General features: G+C 33.6%; 3 protein-coding genes and 1 pseudogene across 3 annotated transcripts; 2 read left to right on the top strand and 2 right to left on the bottom strand.

Moving 5' to 3' along the window:
* Window positions 1-1540: 1540 nt before the first annotated feature.
* LOC119611983 (pupal cuticle protein C1B-like) lies at window positions 1541-2022 on the bottom strand. The gene is made up of 2 exons (XM_037967690.1): window positions 1950-2022; window positions 1541-1883 (listed from the first exon to the last, which is right to left on the bottom strand). The coding sequence occupies exons 1-2, from the start codon at window positions 1959-1961 to the stop codon at window positions 1584-1586; spliced, it is 312 nt and encodes a 103-aa protein (XP_037823618.1). The 5' UTR covers window positions 1962-2022; the 3' UTR covers window positions 1541-1583.
* Window positions 2023-2440: 418 nt separating this feature from the next.
* On the top strand, window positions 2441-2932 carry LOC119611984 (pupal cuticle protein C1B-like). Its single transcript, XM_037967691.1, has 2 exons — window positions 2441-2522; window positions 2595-2932. The coding sequence occupies exons 1-2, from the start codon at window positions 2511-2513 to the stop codon at window positions 2886-2888; spliced, it is 306 nt and encodes a 101-aa protein (XP_037823619.1). The 5' UTR covers window positions 2441-2510; the 3' UTR covers window positions 2889-2932.
* A 6543-nt stretch (window positions 2933-9475) lies between these two features.
* On the top strand, window positions 9476-9990 carry LOC119611982. Its single transcript, XM_037967689.1, has 2 exons — window positions 9476-9559; window positions 9626-9990. Exons 1-2 carry the CDS (start codon window positions 9548-9550, stop codon window positions 9926-9928), a joined length of 315 nt encoding a protein of 104 aa, XP_037823617.1. The 5' UTR covers window positions 9476-9547; the 3' UTR covers window positions 9929-9990.
* Window positions 9991-15409: 5419 nt separating this feature from the next.
* Window positions 15410-15856, bottom strand: LOC119611979 (annotated as a pseudogene).
* Window positions 15857-16537: the final 681 nt, after the last annotated feature.

Genomic DNA, 16537 nt, shown 5'->3' with positions numbered 1-16537 from the left:
ATAGAACTGAACTAGAACTGAACTAGAATTGAACTAGAACTGAACTAGAACTGAACTAGAACTGAACTAGAATTGAACTAGAACTGAACTAGAATTGAACTAGAACTGAACTAGAACTGAACTAGAACTGAACTAGAACTGAACTAGAACTGAACTAGAACTGAACTAGAACTGAACTAGAACTGAACTAGAACTGAACTAGAACTGAACTAGAACTGAACTAGAACTGAACTAGAACTGAACTAAAACTGAACTAGAACTGAACTAGAACTGACTAGAACTGAACTAGAACTGAACTAGAACTAGAACTGAACTAGAACTGAACTAGAACTGAACTAGAACTGAACTAGAACTGAACTAGAACTGAACTAGAAACTGAACTAGAACTGAAACTAGAACTGAACTAGAACTGAACTAGAACTGAACTAGAACTGAACTAGAACTGAACTAGAACTGAACTAGAACTGAACTAGAACTGAACTAGACTGAACTAGAACTGAACTAGAACTGAACTAGAACTGAACTAGAACTGAACTAGAACTGAACTAGAACTGAACTAGAACTGAACTAGAACTGAACTAGAACTGAACTAGAATTGAACTAGAACTGAACTAGAACTGAACTAGAACTGAACTAGAACTGAACTAGAACTGAACTAGAACTGAACTAGAACTGAACTAGAACTGAACTAGAACTGAACTAGAACTGAACTAGAACTGAAGTAGAACTGAACTAGAACTGAACTAGAACTGAACTAGAACTGAACTAGAACTGAACTAGAACTGAACTAGAACTGAACTAGAACTGAACTAGAACTGAACTAGAACTGAACTAGAACTGAACTAGAAACTGAACTAGAACTGAACTAGAACTGAACTAGAACTGAACTAGAACTGAACTAGAACTGAACTAGAAACTGAACTAGAAACTGAACTAGAACTGAACTAGAACTGAACCAGAACTGAACTAGAACTGAACTAGACTGAACTAGAACTGAACCAGGAACTGAACTACAACTGAACTACAACTGAACTAGAACTGAACTAGAACTGAACTAGAACTGAACTAGAACTGAACTAGAACTGAACTAGAACTGAACTAGAACTGAACTAGAACTGAACTAGAACTGAACTAGAACTGAACTAGAACTGAACTAGAACTGAACTAGAACTGAACCAGAACTGAACTAGAACTAAACTAGAACTGAACTAGAACTGAACTAGAACTGAACTAGAACTGAACCAGAACTGAACTACATCTGAACTAGAACTGAACTAGAACTGAACTAAGACTGAACTACAACTGAACTAGAACTGAACCAGAACTGAACTAGAACTGAACTAGAACTGAACTAGAACTGAACTAAAACTAACTAAGAACTGAACCAGAGCTGAACAAAAACTGAACTAGAATTCTATTCGATCGTTCATTTGTTGTTGTAAATCGTATACTTATGTTTCCCGGAATTAACAAAATTAAGAACACAGTAATTTAAATTTTCAAAAAGTTCCCAAAAAGTAAAAAAAAAAAACAAACAAAATTTCGATTTAGGGTAACATTTATTCAAATCCAAATTCACTGATCTATTTCTTCAAGAAAAGAGGAACGGCGGCTACAGGGGCAGCATGTACTACTGGAGCAGCAGCATAAGCGGCAGGGAAAGCAGCAGAGTGGGCAATATGGTGGGCATTGTAGGTGGAAGCATAAGGAGCTACGTAAGAAGCATGACCAACAACAGCGGGAGCAGCGGCATAAGTCAAAGGAGCAGAGTAAGCCAAAGGAGCGGTGTAAGCAGCGGCAACGGGAGCAGTGTAAGCCAAAGGAGCTACGACACCGGGCTTAGCAGCAGCTACAGCCAACAAAGCGAAGAAGCAGACAGCGATCTTTAGAAAAATAAATTAAATAATTTTAAAATGTTTGTTTATAAATTTTAGGTTTTTTCAACTTACGAATTTGAACATTTTGTTTGAGTTTAGAGTTGAGTGGACAAATAAAATTTGATAACTTTTGTTGACAACACAGGCTCTTTTATAGCAATAGGAAAGCACATAGGGTCACTACTCGTAATGAATATTAAATATTGAAACCGTTAAATTTACTTTAAATAAATAATGCAAGGTCAGGGTTAACACCAATAAAACATTTATAAATTAAACACCTTCAAAAATCAACAAACATTATAAACAAATATAGAAATAATTATTAAACACTTTGTTCGGTTTTTTCCAAACATATTTTTGAAGTACATACATACAATAATCTTGTAAATTTTAACATGCATTAAAAAGCGTAGCGCACTTAACTGTTTAAATTAAACATGTCTGGAATTTATAATTTTTAACTTTATTTATTTCAAACAATATTTTTAGGGGAATTTTTGTTTTAATCTTAAACATAGTAGTTTTGTGTGTAACCCCAAAAGAACTATTTAAACCTTAACACCTTCGAATCAAATTGTATTCAATTCAGTTTTTCAACGAATTAACTCAAACCACTCAAACCTAATCAAAATGTTCAAATTCGTAAGTTGTATATTTTATGCAGATTTTTAAAAAGTCCTTTTTATTAACAAAAGTAATTTCTAATATTTTTAGATCGCTGTCTGCTTCTTCGCTTTGTTCGCTGTTGCCGCCGCTAAACCCGGTGTTGTAGCTCCTTTGGCTTACACTGCTCCTTTGGCTTACTCTGCTCCCTTGGCCTACTCTGCTCCTTTGACTTATGCCGCTGCTCCCGCCGTTGTTGGTCATGCTTCTTATGTTGCTCCTTATGCCTCCACCTACAATGCCCACCATATTGCTCACTCTGCTGCCTTTCCTGCCGCTTATGCCGCTGCTCCAGTAGTACATGCCGCCCCTGTTGCCGCCGCACCTCTTTTTTTGAAGAAATAGATCAGAGAAATGGATTTGAATAAAGAGTAAATGAAAACTGAAAATAGCAATTGGCTTTTTATTTAACATTCGAGGAACTTAACTAGAACTTAACCACAATTGAACTAGATCTGAACTAGATCTGAACTAGAACTGAACTAGAACTGAACTAGAACTGAACTAGAACTGAACTAGAACTGAACTAGAACAGAACTAGAACTGAACTAGAACTGAACTAGAACTGAACTAGAACTGAACTAGAACTGAACTAGAACTGAACTAGAACTGAACTAGAACTGAACTAGAACTGAACTAGAACTGAACTAGAACTGAACTAGAACTGAACTAGAACTGAACTAGAACTGAACTAGAACTGAACTAGAACTGAACTAGAACTGAACTAGAACTGAATAGAACTGAACTAGAACTGAACTAGAACTGAACTAGAACTGAACTAGAACTGAACTAGAACTGAACTAGAACTGAACTAGAACTGAACTAGAACTGAACTAGAACAGAACTAGAACAGAACTATAACAGAACTAGAACAGAACTAGAACAGAACTAGAACAGAACTAGAACAGAACTAGAACAGAACTAGAACAGAACTAGAAGAGAACTAGAACAGAACTAGAACAGAACTAGAACAGAACCAGAACTGAATTAGAACAGAACAGAACTAGAACAGAACTAGAACAGAACTAGAACAGAACTAGAACAGAACTAGAACTAGAACAGAACTAGAACAGAACAGAACAGAACTAGAACAGAACTAGAACAGAACTAGAACAGAACTAGAACTGAACTAGAACAGAACCAGAACAGAACTAGAACAGAACTAGAACAGAACTAGAACAGAACTAGAACAGAACTAGAACAGAACTAGAACAGAACTAGAACAGAACTAGAACAGAACTAGAACAGAACTAGAACAGAACTAGAACAGAACTAGAACAGAACTAGAACAGAACTAGAACAGAACTAGAACAGAACTAGAACAGAACTAGGACAGAACTAGAACAGAACTAAAACAGAACTAGAACAGAACTAGAACAGAACTAGAACAGAACTAGAACAGAACTAGAACAGAACTAGAACAGAACTAGAACAGAACTAGAACAGAACTGGAACAGAACTAGAACAGAACTAGAACAGAACTAGAACAGAACTAGAACTGAACTAGAACTGAACTAGAACTGAACTAGAACTGGACTAGAACTGAACTAGAACTGAACTAGAACTGAACTAGAACTGAACTAGAACTGAACTAGAACTGAACTAGAACTGAACTAGAACTGAACTAGAACTGAACTAGAACTGAACTAGAACTGAACTAGAACTGAACTAGAACTGAACTAGAACTGAACTAGAACTGAACTAGAACTGAACTAGAACTGAACTAGAACTGAACTAGAACTGAACTAGAACTGAACTAGAACTGAACTAGAACTGAACTAGAACTGAACTAGATCTAAACTAGAACTGAACTAGAGATGAACTAGAACTGAACTAGAACTGAACTACAACTGAACTAGAACTGAACTAGAACTGAACTAGAATTGAACTAGAACTGAACTAGAACTGAACTAGAACTGAACTAGAACTGAACTAGAACTGAACTAGAACTGAACTAGAAATGAACTAGAACTGAACTAGAACTGAACTAGAACTGAACTAGAACTGAACTACAACTGAACTACAACTGAACTACAACTGAACTACAACTGAACTAGAACTGAACTACAACTGAACTACAACTAAACTACAACTGAACTAGAACTGAACTAGAGCTGAACTAGAATTGAACTAGAACTGAACTAGAACTGAACTTTAAATGAAGTAGAAGTGAGCTAGAACTAAAGCTGACTAAATAGGAAACCATAACTAGAACGGAACTGAAGCTAAGCTAAACCTGAAGTAGAACTGAACAAGAACTGACTAAAATATGAAAGTTATTACAAAACATGAAATAGTGCATCTAATTCGTTAGTTTTTTACCAAAAATAAGAATGCAGAAAAATTTTGTAATTTTATTTTGTGTGTACATTTAAAATGTTGACCAAGTTAAGTTGTCTTTGTTTATCAACACCAAATTTGTTATTATTTATTGACACTCGATTTATTTACACAAAAAATGCACACTGCATATTAACTAATTGAGTGAGTGGCCACAAAATGTTGAGTATTATGCAGTTGTCATAACAGAGATTCTTAAACGAAATTGTTAATTATTAAAAGATAGACATTTAAACAATTAAAGAAAGTGTTTAAGAACAGTTTAAGAAAACATATCGATTTTTATAAGATCTTTCAACAAAAATTAGGGAACCTCTGCCACCATTATTGATTGAATGTCGCATTTCAACAAGTCATTTATTGGTTTGTTTAGTTAGTATGTCACTCAATTACCTTCCTCAATGTGCATATTTTGTATTATTTTTGCAAAATTTTAGTTTGTAAAAAATGTGAAGAATTTTAACATTGACCCATTTGTTATTATTGCCATGATTTTTATAGAATTATTATTTCAATTATGACAAAATAGAATAAAATCTAAAGTGTTAAATAAATACCAACCTCAATAAGATTTGCTTTAAAATCAATGCAGGAAAAATTATTTATTATCAAAATTTTTTAAATTTTCTAGATCGAAAGGCCAAAAAACTTAAGAAAAAAAAAACAAAACGCAAAAGCTATTTTTTAAACTTTTGCTAATGCGTAAATTGCAGGCCTTAAGAAAAGACCACAAATATTAATATATCAGTAACTTACTTATGCCAAACACGTCTTTCATTTTATGATAATTTGTTTTTTTTTAATTCTTTTAATCCATTTAATCAAAACAGCAGCAGCTACCTTTAAGCAGTAGTATTTACCTTTTTACTACTTAAATTTTCAATGTATTAATTAACCATGACCTTGTGCATTTACTTAAGTGTAGTAAAATTAAATGTAATTTTAACCAAAAATACTTATAAAATCAAATCGATAATACAGCCATTGAATGAATGAGTAAGTGAGGGAGAGTGTAAAACCTATAGTAGATTTTTAAAATTCTAGACAAGTGGATTTTTACTACGGTCATTCATACCGGTAGGCGGTTTACAATCTAATAAATGCAATGTTATTTATAGGGTTAAACGTGCCAATAGAATGAATCATTATCAATAAGTAAGTTATAATGCAATAATTATAATTTTTTATGAAAATATATAATAAAGGAAACCGTTGCAAATACGTAAGTAAATTTATAATCTGATAACCGTCAGGAAATTAGAAACAAACTATAATTGAACTATACCTGAACTAGAAGTAAACTGGAACTGAACTAGAAGTGAACTAGAACTTAACTAGAAGGTAACTAGAACTTAACTACTACTGAACTAGAACCAGAATAGAACCAAAACAGAAGCAGAACTAGAGCCGAACTGGAAAAGAACTAGAACAGAACTAGAACAGAACTAGAACAGAACTAGAACAGAACTAGAACAGAACTAGAACTAGAACAGAACTAGAACAGAACTAGAACAGAACTAGAACAGAACTAGAAGAGAACTAGAACAGAACTAGAACAGAACTAGAACAGAACTAGAACAGAACTAGAACAGAACTAGAACAGAACTAGAACAGAACCAGAACTGAATTAGAACAGAACTAGAACAGAACTAGAACAGAACTAGAACAGAACTAGAACAGAACTAGAACAGAACTAGAACAGAACTAGAACAGAACTAGAACAGAACTAGAACAGAACTAGAACAGAACTAGAACAGAACTAGAACAGAACTAGAACAGAACTAGAACAGAACTAGAACAGAACTAGAACAGAACTAGAACAGAACTAGAACAGAACTAGAACAGAACTAGAACAGAACTAGAACAGAACTATAACAGAACTATAACAGAACTATAACAGAACTAGAACAGAACTAGAACAGAACTAGAACAGAACTAGAACAGAACTAGAACAGAACTAGAACAGAACTAGAACAGAACTAGAACAGAACTAGAACAGAACTAGAACAGAACTAGAACAGAACTAGAACAGAACTAGAACAGAACTAGAACAGAACTAGAACAGAACTAGAACAGAACTAGAACAGAACTAGAACAGAACTAGAACAGAACTAGAACAGAACTAGAACAGAACTAGAACAGAACTAGAACAGAACTAGAACAGAACTAGAACAGAACTAGAACAGAACTAGAACAGAACTAGAACAGAACTAGAACAGAACTAGAACAGAACTAGAACAGAACTAGAACAGAACTAGAACAGAACTAGAACAGAACTAGAACAGAACTAGAACAGAACTAGAACAGAACTAGAACAGAACTAGAACAGAACTAGAACAGAACTAGAACAGAACTAGAACAGAACTAGAACAGAACTAGAACAGAACTAGAACAGAACTAGAACAGAACTAGAACAGAACTATAACAGAACTAGAACAGAACTAGAACAGAACTAGAAGAGAACTAGAAGAGAACTAGAACAGAACTAGAACAGAAACTAGAACAGAACTAGAACAGAACTAGAACAGAACTAGAAACAGAACTAGAACAGAACTAGAACAGAACTAGAACAGAACTAGAACAGAACTAGAACAGAACTAGAACAGAACTAGAACAGAACTAGAACAGAACTAGAACAGAACTAGACAGAACTAGAACAGAACTAGAACAGAACTAGAACAGAACTAGAACCGAACTAGAACAGACTAGACAGAACTAGAACAGAACTAGAACAGAACTAGAACAGAACTAGAACAGAACTCAGAACATGAACTTAGAACAGAACTAGAACAGAAACGAACTAGAACATCACTAGAACAGAACTAGGAACAAGAACTAGAACAGAAACTAGAACAGAACTAGAACAGAACTAGAACAGAACTAGAACAGAACTTAGAACAGAACTAGAACAGCAACTAGAACAGGAACTAGAACAGAACTAGAACAGAACTAGGAACAGAACTAGAACAGAACTAGAACAGAACTCTACCGACAGAACTAGAACAGAACTAGAACAGAACTAGAACAGAACTAGAACAGAACCTGAACTAGAACTAGAACAGAACTAGAACAGAACTAGAACAGAACTAGACCGAACTAGAACAGAAAGAACAGAACTAGAACCGACTAGAACAGAACTAGAACCAGAACTAGAACGAACTAGACAGAACTAGAACAGAACTAGAACAGAACTAGAACAGAACTAGAACAGAACTAGAATCAGAACTAGCACAGAACTGAACAGAACTAGAACAGAACTAGAAACTAGAACAGAACTAGAACAGAACTAGAACAGAACTAGAACCGAACTAGAACAGAACTAGACCAGAACTAGAACAGAACTAGAACAGAACTAGAACAGAACTAGAACGAACTAGAACCGAACTAGAACACAGAACTAGAACAGAACTAGAACAGAACTAGCAACAGAACTAGAACAGAAACTCGAACAGAATAGAACAGAACTAGAACAGAACTAGAACAGAACTAGAAACTAGAAAACTAGTACAGAAAACTAGTACAGAACTACAGAACTAGAAACTAGAACCGAAACTAGAACTGAACTAGAACAGAACTAGAACAGAACTAGAACAGAACTAGAACAGAACTAGAAACTAGAACAGAACTAGAACAGAACTAGAACAGAACTAGAACAGAACTAGAACAGAACTAGAACAGAAATAGAACAAAACTAGAGCAGAACTAGAACAGAACTTGAACCAGTTAGTATTAAACTATAGGCCTTTTATTTCCGATTTTTTTAGTGAAATGCTGATATAGCGTACTACCCTAATTCATATAACTATCGTTTACATGAATTTTGAATTTCATAACTAAAAACTTTGTTTATCAAACCAAACAAACAAAAAAGCCAAACTATTGCATCAAACAAGATAATTAAAAAACTTCACCTGCCTTAATAAAAAAAAAACAAAAATCATTTCTATTACGTTTATCAACTACCTTGGACAAAGTTAAATTACAGCTATGAATACATATGAAATCTGCTAAAATAATACATTTGAAAACTTTTTATGGTTTTTTTAAAACAAAATACATATTAACGGAAATGTAAAGTTTTATTGATTAAGATTAAATAGAAAGTTTTGTTTAATTCAAATAATCAAACAACTTCACTTCCTGTTATAAGATTACAAGGTTTCTTTTGGAAAACTTTTTCAGAAATTAATTTAGTGAAACATCCCTTAAATTAAAATGATATTATTTAAGTGGGTGGGGAATAAGTCTAAAAGTAATTAATTCAAAAGTTTGAAAATATTTACATGTAAAGTTTTAGAATGAATTTACAATTTAAGCAAAATACTAGAATTCAACTATAACGTTAAGCAAATAATAAGAAAATAGAAACTGACGCTGAAATAGTCCTGGTTTTTGGAGGTAATAGAACGTTTTCCTGATTCATTGATTTCTATACATTGAAGTCCGCATTATCCAAGAAACCCTGTTTTTTTGTTAAAAACAGTTTTGTTTATCTTTCTATATCATGAAATTTTAATTAATGAACTTTTAAAGACGTGACATGTTTGAAATAATAACGCTTAAGACAACAACTTGCCCAACTTATGTTTGGGTATAAAAGGCCTGATCTTTGAAACCCACGATAACAATTACAGATTGTACATCTAAACACAAAACTTAACAAAATGTTCAACTTCGTAAGTTTTCACACAAATAAAATTTCGATGGAAAGAAAACTAAATATTATTTATTTCTATTTTCAGATCGCCGTCTGCTTCTTCGCTTTGTTGGCTGTTGCCGCTGCTAAACCCGGTGTTGTTGCTCCCTTGGCTTACACTGCTCCCTTGGCTTACTCTGCCTCCTTTGGCTTATGCCGCTGCTCCCGCTGTTGTTGGCCATGCTTCTTACGTAGCTCCTTACGCCTCCACATACAACGCCCACACTGTTGCCCACTCTGCTGCCTTCCCAGCCGCTTATGCTGCCGCTCCAGTGTACGTGCCGCTTATGCTGCCACCCCCGTTGTACACGCCGCCCCTGTTGCCGCTCCTCTTTTGTTGAAGAAATAGATTAATGAATTGAAAGGATTTGAATCAATAAAGAATTTTTAACGAAGTGAAAAATAGTAAAAGTGCTTTATAATTTTTGAACAGATCTGGAAACCAGAACCAAAATTAACTGGAAATGAACTAGACCTAGAACTGAACCAGGAACTGAACTAGAACTGGACTAGAAACTGAACTAACGAACTAGACTGAACTAGAACTGACTGAACTGAATAGAACGGAACTAGAACTGAACTAGAACTGAACTCGAACTGAACTAGACTGAACTAGAACTGAACTAGAACTGAAACTAGAACTGAACTAGAACTGAACTAGACTGAAGCTAGAAACTGAACTAGAACTGAATAGACTGAACTAGAACTGAACTAGAACTGAACTAGAACTGAACTAGAACTGAACTAGAACTACTGAACTAGAACTAGAACTGAACTAGAACTGAACTAGAACTGAACTAGAAACTGAACTGAACTGACTAGAACTGAACTAGAACTGAACTAGAACTGAACTAGAACTGAACTAGAACTGAACTAGAACTGAACTAGAAACTGAACTAGAATGACTAGAACTGAACTAGAACTGAACTAGAACTGACTAGAACTGAAACTGAACTAGCACTGGAACTAGAACTGAACTAGAACTGAAAACTAAAGAACTGAACTAGAACTGAACTAGAACTGAACTAGAACTGAACTAGAACTGAACTAGAACTGAACTAGAACTGAACTAGAACTGAACTAGAACTGAACTAAGAACTGGAACTAGAAACTGAACTAGAACCGAACTAGAACCGAACTAGAACCGAAACTAGAAACTGAACTTAGACCTGAACTAGAACTTAACTAGAACTGAACTAGAACTGAACTAGAACTAACTAGAACTGAACTAGACTGAACTAGAATGAACTAGACTAACTAGAACTGAACTAGAACTGAACTAGAAATGAACTAGAACTGAACTAGAACTGAACTAGAACTGAACTAGAACTGAACTAGAACTGAACTAGAACTGAACTAGAACTGAACTAGAAATGAACTAGAACTGAACTAGAACTAAACTAGAACTGAACTAGAACTGAACTAGAACTGAACTAGAACTGAACTGGAACTGAACTAGAACTGAACTAGAACTGAACAAGAACTGAACAAGAACTGAACTAGAACTGAACTAGAACTGAACTAGAACTGAACTGTTGAAGTCAGCATTAAATGAAATTTCCTTTACTTTATTTTAACTCATTAAAGTAAAATAAATAAAAGAAGCCACAAGTTTTGCCAATATTTAACATATTCAGAGGGATGTATGTGAATATTTGTGTGTAAAATCAATACATTCTCACACACATCTTTTCAAACATACAATTATGATGAGTGAGTGAGTTTATGTGGTTGTCTGTAGATACATTTTTCAAATTTAAACGAGAAAGTTTAAAGGCCAAGTGCTCGTGAGTGTTAATGTGGTTTTGTAGGTGGAAAATCGTTTACACTAGCATCGAATGTAAAAATTAAAGACTTTGAAAGTAGATACCATTTGATTCTCGGAATAATGATATTAGGACATGTAAATCAGAAAAGGCCGAATATTATCAACAAAGCTAAAATGTCATATTTAAATCTAGCCAGCTTTAAGGGCAGTGTAACACTTTCTCTAGCGGTAGTATATAAAATTGTAACAACATCAGCAAATTAAACTTAAATTATCAACACTTTGAACAAAAAAAACAAAAAATCTGAAAAAACTGTATGTGTGTGTATTAGTAACATAAAAACAAGTAGCTCAATAAAAGCCAAACAACATCCTACAGTCTACAACTTTCCCTTTATACTCAAACCCTTAAACATCGTACAATTGCCCACCTCTTTCCCATGAAACACAAAAAATAGCTGTGAAAAGAAAAGTTCTACCAAATACCAGACCTGGGATAAATGCATTAAATGTGTTAATGCATTAACAATTTTTTCTACATTAAAAAAAATTAATGTTAATGCAAGTTTATTGCATTAACATTAACATGGGTACATTTAATGCATTAAATTTGCATTAACATTAAATATTTTTAAATTTAATGCATTAATTTTACATTAACATTAAATATTTGTGAAATTAATGCATTAATTTTGCATTAACATTAAATATTTTTGAATTTAATGCATTAATTTTCCATTAACATTAAATAATAAATAATAAAATTAATGCATTAATTTTCCATTAACATTAATGTATAAAATAATTTATAAAAATAAGAATACAGCGCTAAAGACCTCGGTCTAACAAAATTCAAGTAAAATTGAATGTGTTAAAGTCCTTTCTAATAAGTCCTATACTCGATAATACATATTAGAAGAATAGTATCACTTCCCAGATATTCCATTTTTAGTTTATTTTGTTAAGTTCTTTCTAATAAGTCCTATACTCGATAATATATATTAGAAGAATAATATCACTTCCCAGATATTCCTTTTTTAGTTTATTTTGTCTGTGGAATCTTATATAAATATCATATTTAAACATACAAGTTTGAATGGAATATAGGAGTTATTAGAAAGGACTTTAACCTATTTAATTTTAGTTGTTTAGTTAGATCGAGGTCTTTTGAGCTGTATTTTTATTTATGTTTATCAATTTTTAATATATTAATGTTAATGGAATATTAATGCATTAATTTTATTGCTATTTAATGTTAATGTAAAATTAATGCACTAAATTTCAGATATATTTAATGTTAATGCAAAATTAATGCATTAATTTGAAAAATATTTAATGTAATGTAAAATTAATGCATTAAATTCAAAAATATTTAATGTTAATGGAAATTTAATGCATTAAATTTTAAAAATTTAATGTTTAATGCAATATTTTTTACATTAAATTAATTTTTTTTTAATTTAATGTTAATGCAAAATAATGGAAATCGCCCAGGTCTGCCAAATACTCGCTACATGTGGAAGGGATGATAAATTAAGAGGCCTTAAATTAACATTGACTTTAACACCTGATGTCTGATTCCTGGGCATGAATTTACGAGAGAGAATGTGTTTGCATGGAATGTGCGAATATTTTGTGGGGATAAATAAAGGACTTACAAACACACATATCTGGTATGATATGTACGTCTGTAAATTTATATGAGGCATGGATAAATCTAAAATATATAATAAATACGTTTTGGTTCTTGGGTTTCGGCTTTAAATGCAAACAGACCAAATAAAATGTGTATAAAACATTCGTAAAGATTTAAAAATTTAAGAATTTTGGAAAAATCAGTTCTAGTTCAGTTCTAGTTCAGTTCTAGTTCAGTTCTAGTTCAGTTCTAGTTCAGTTCTAGTTCAGTTCTAGTTCAGTTCTAGTTCAGTTCTAGTTCAGTTCTAGTTCAGTTCTAGTTCATTTCTAGTTCAGTTCTAGTTCAGTTCTAGTTCAGTTCTAGTTCAGTTTAGTTCAGTTCTAGTTCAGTTCTAGTTCAGTTCTAGTTCAGTTCTAGTTCAGTTCTAGTTCAGTTCTAGTTCAGTTTAGTTCAGTTCTAGTTCAGTTCTAGTTCAGTTCTAGTTCAGTTCTAGTTCAGTTCTAGTTCAGTTCTAGTTCAGTTCTAGTTCAGTTCTAGTTCGTTCAGTTCTAGTTCAGTTCTAGTTCAGTTCTAGTTCAGTTCTAGTTCAGTTCTAGTTCAGTTCTAGTTCAGTTCTAGTTCAGTTCTAGTTCAGTTCTAGTTCAGTTCTAGTTCAGTTCTAGTTCAGTTCTAGTCAGTTCTAGTTCAGTTCTAGTTCAGTTCTAGTTTAGTTCTAGTTCAGTTCTAGTTCAGTTCTAGTTCAGTTCTAGTTCAGTTCTAGTTCAGTTCTAGTTCAGTTCTAGTTCAGTTCTAGTTCAGTTCTAGTTCAGTTCTAGTTCAGTTCTAGTTCAGTTCTAGTTCAGTTCTAGTCAGTTAGTTCAGTTCTAGTTCAGTTCTAGTTCAGTTCTAGTTCAGTTCTAGTCAGTTCTAGTTCAGTTCTAGTTCAGTTCTAGTTCAGTTCTAGTTCAGTTCTAGTTCAGTTCTAGTTCAGTTCTAGTTCAGTTCTAGTTCAGTTCTAGTTCAGTTCTAGTTCAGTTCTAGTTCAGTTCTAGTTCAGTTCTAGTTCAGTTCTAGTTCAGTTCTAGTTCAGTTCTAGTTCAGTTCTAGTTCAGTTCTAGTTCAGTTCTAGTTCAGTTCTAGTTCAGTTCTAGTTCAGTTCTAGTTCAGTTTAGTTCAGTTCTAGTTCAGTTCTAGTTCAGTTCTAGTTCAGTTCTAGTAGTTCTAGTTCAGTTCTAGTTCAGTTCTAGTTCAGTTCTAGTTCAGTTCTAGTTCAGTTCTAGTTCAGTTCTAGTTCAGTTCTAGTTCAGTTCTAGTTCAGTTCTAGTTCAGTTCTAGTTTAGTTCTAGTTCAGTTCTAGTTCAGTTCTAGTTCAGTTCTAGTTCAGTTCTAGTTCAGTTCTAGTTCAGTTCTAGTTCAGTTCTAGTTCAGTTCTAGTTCAGTTCTAGTTCAGTTCTAGTTCAGTTCTAGTTCAGTTCTAGTTCAGTTCTAGTTCAGTTCTAGTTCAGTTCTAGTTCAGTTCTAGTTCAGTTCTAGTTCAGTTCTAGTTCAGTTCTAGTTCAGTTCTAGTTCAGTTCTAGTTCAGTTCTAGTTCAGTTCTAGTTCAGTTCTAGTTCAGTTCTAGTTCAGTTCTAGTTCAGTTCTAGTTCAGTTCTAGTTCAGTTCTAGTTCAGTTCTAGTTCAGTTCTAGTTCAGTTCTAGTTCAGTTCTAGTTCAGTTCTAGTTCAGTTCTAGTTCAGTTCTAGTTCAGTTCTAGTTCAGTTCTAGTTCAGTTCTAGTTCAGTTCTAGTTCAGTTCTAGTTCAGTTCTAGTTCAGTTCTAGTTCAGTTCTAGTTCTAGTTCAGTTCTAGTTTCTAGTTCAGTTCTAGTTCAGTTCTAGTTCAGTTCTAGTTCAGTTCTAGTTCAGTTCTAGTTCAGTTCTAGTTCAGTTCTAGTTCAGTTCTAGTTCAGTTCTAGTTCAGTTCTAGTTCAGTTCTAGTTCAGTTCTAGTTCAGTTTAAGTTCAGTTCTAGTTCAGTTCTAGTTCAGTTCTAGTTCAGTTCTAGTTCGTTCTAGTTCAGTTCTAGTTTCAGTTTAGTTCAGTTCTAGTTCAGTTCTAGTTCAGTTCTAGTTCAGTTCTAGTCAGTTCGTAGTTCAGTTCTAGTTCAGTTCTAGTTCAGTTCGGGCTCTTTTCTGGTTCAGTTCTAATTCAGTCTTAGTTCAGTTCTAGTTCAGTTCTTAGTTCAGTTCTAGTTCTAGTCAGTTCTAGTTCAGTTCTAGTTCAGTTCTAGTTCAGTTCTAGTTCAGTTCTAGTTCAGTTCTAGTTCAGTTCTAGTTCAGTTCTAGTTCAGTTCTAGTTCAGTTCTAGTTCAGTTCTAGTTAAGTTCTAGTTCAGTTCGGGCTCTTTTTCTGGTTTCTGTTTTGGTTCCAGACCTTTCGGCCTATATAGAACTATTAAAACACTTTTTTAAATATTTTTCACTTCGTCATCAATTCTTTATTGATTCAATCCTTTTCAATCACTAATCTATGTCTTCAACAAAAGAGGAGCGGCAACAGGGGCGGCGTCTGTACAACAGGAGGGCGGCATAAGCGGCACGTACAACTGGAGCAGCAACAGGGGCAGCAGCTACAACTGGAGCAGCAGCATAAGCGGCAGGGAAGGCAGCAGACGTGAGCAACAGTGTGGGCGTTGTAGGTGGAGGCATAGGGAGCTACATAAGCAGCATGACCAACAACAGCGGGAGCAGCAGCATAAGCCAAAGGAGCGGTGTAAGCCAAAGGAGCAACAAGACCGGGTTTAGCAGCGGCAACAGCCAACAAAGCGAAGAAGCAGACAGCGATCTGAGAAGAAAATCTAATATTTAGTTTATTTCGTAATAAAAATTAGAATCTTTAAAAACTTACGAATTTGAACATTTTGTTAAGTTTGTGTTGTTTGTTTAGTTGTACAATCAGTAATTGTTATCTTTACTGGCAGACTGCAGGTCTTTTATAGCCAAAAAAACTGTTGACAACTTGTTGTCTTAAGCATTTTTATTTCAATCATGTCACGTCTTTAAGAGACCATGAATTAAAATTAGATGATTAGAGAAAGGAATACTAAATTTTAATATTTCATTTGCAGTTTAATACAAATATAAATGTGTGTTGTTTTATATTTTTAATAAATATGCACTACTTTATAATCGTTTTAAATGCAATTCAAATTCATTTTCATATGAAATATAAGTATTAACAAATACTTATTTCCTTAAACGTAATAAGAATCTATTGATTTTTTATTTTATATTATCGATGGTAGTATTAGTATAATTAAAACAGTCTGATCTAATTATGCGATATATTAACTTATAATTTTAAGTTCTTCGTCATTAACACTGAAGCTAAGTACATATACTGATTCGATAGTAAGAAGATAGGTAACGACAGATCAAAAGTATCCATTTAAATTGAAGAGGAAGGTGCTATAAACATTTTATCGTAAAGATATAATTCTTTAAGATTCTCTAATCAAGGTTTCTTAGGGATAAAGTATTCCAGTGCTTCACTATCCTCACCATACATATGCACTACATTCATCACATTCTAATCGATCCC

Source organism: Lucilia sericata, unplaced genomic scaffold, assembly GCF_015586225.1.
Source record: "Lucilia sericata isolate MDLA Ls3-8-SP2 unplaced genomic scaffold, ASM1558622v1 Contig001570F_arrow, whole genome shotgun sequence".
In the NCBI taxonomy this organism is placed as follows: Eukaryota; Metazoa; Arthropoda; class Insecta; order Diptera; family Calliphoridae; genus Lucilia; species Lucilia sericata.
Note: the sequence above shows the minus strand (reverse complement) of the source record. Positions and strands in the feature narration are given on the sequence as shown.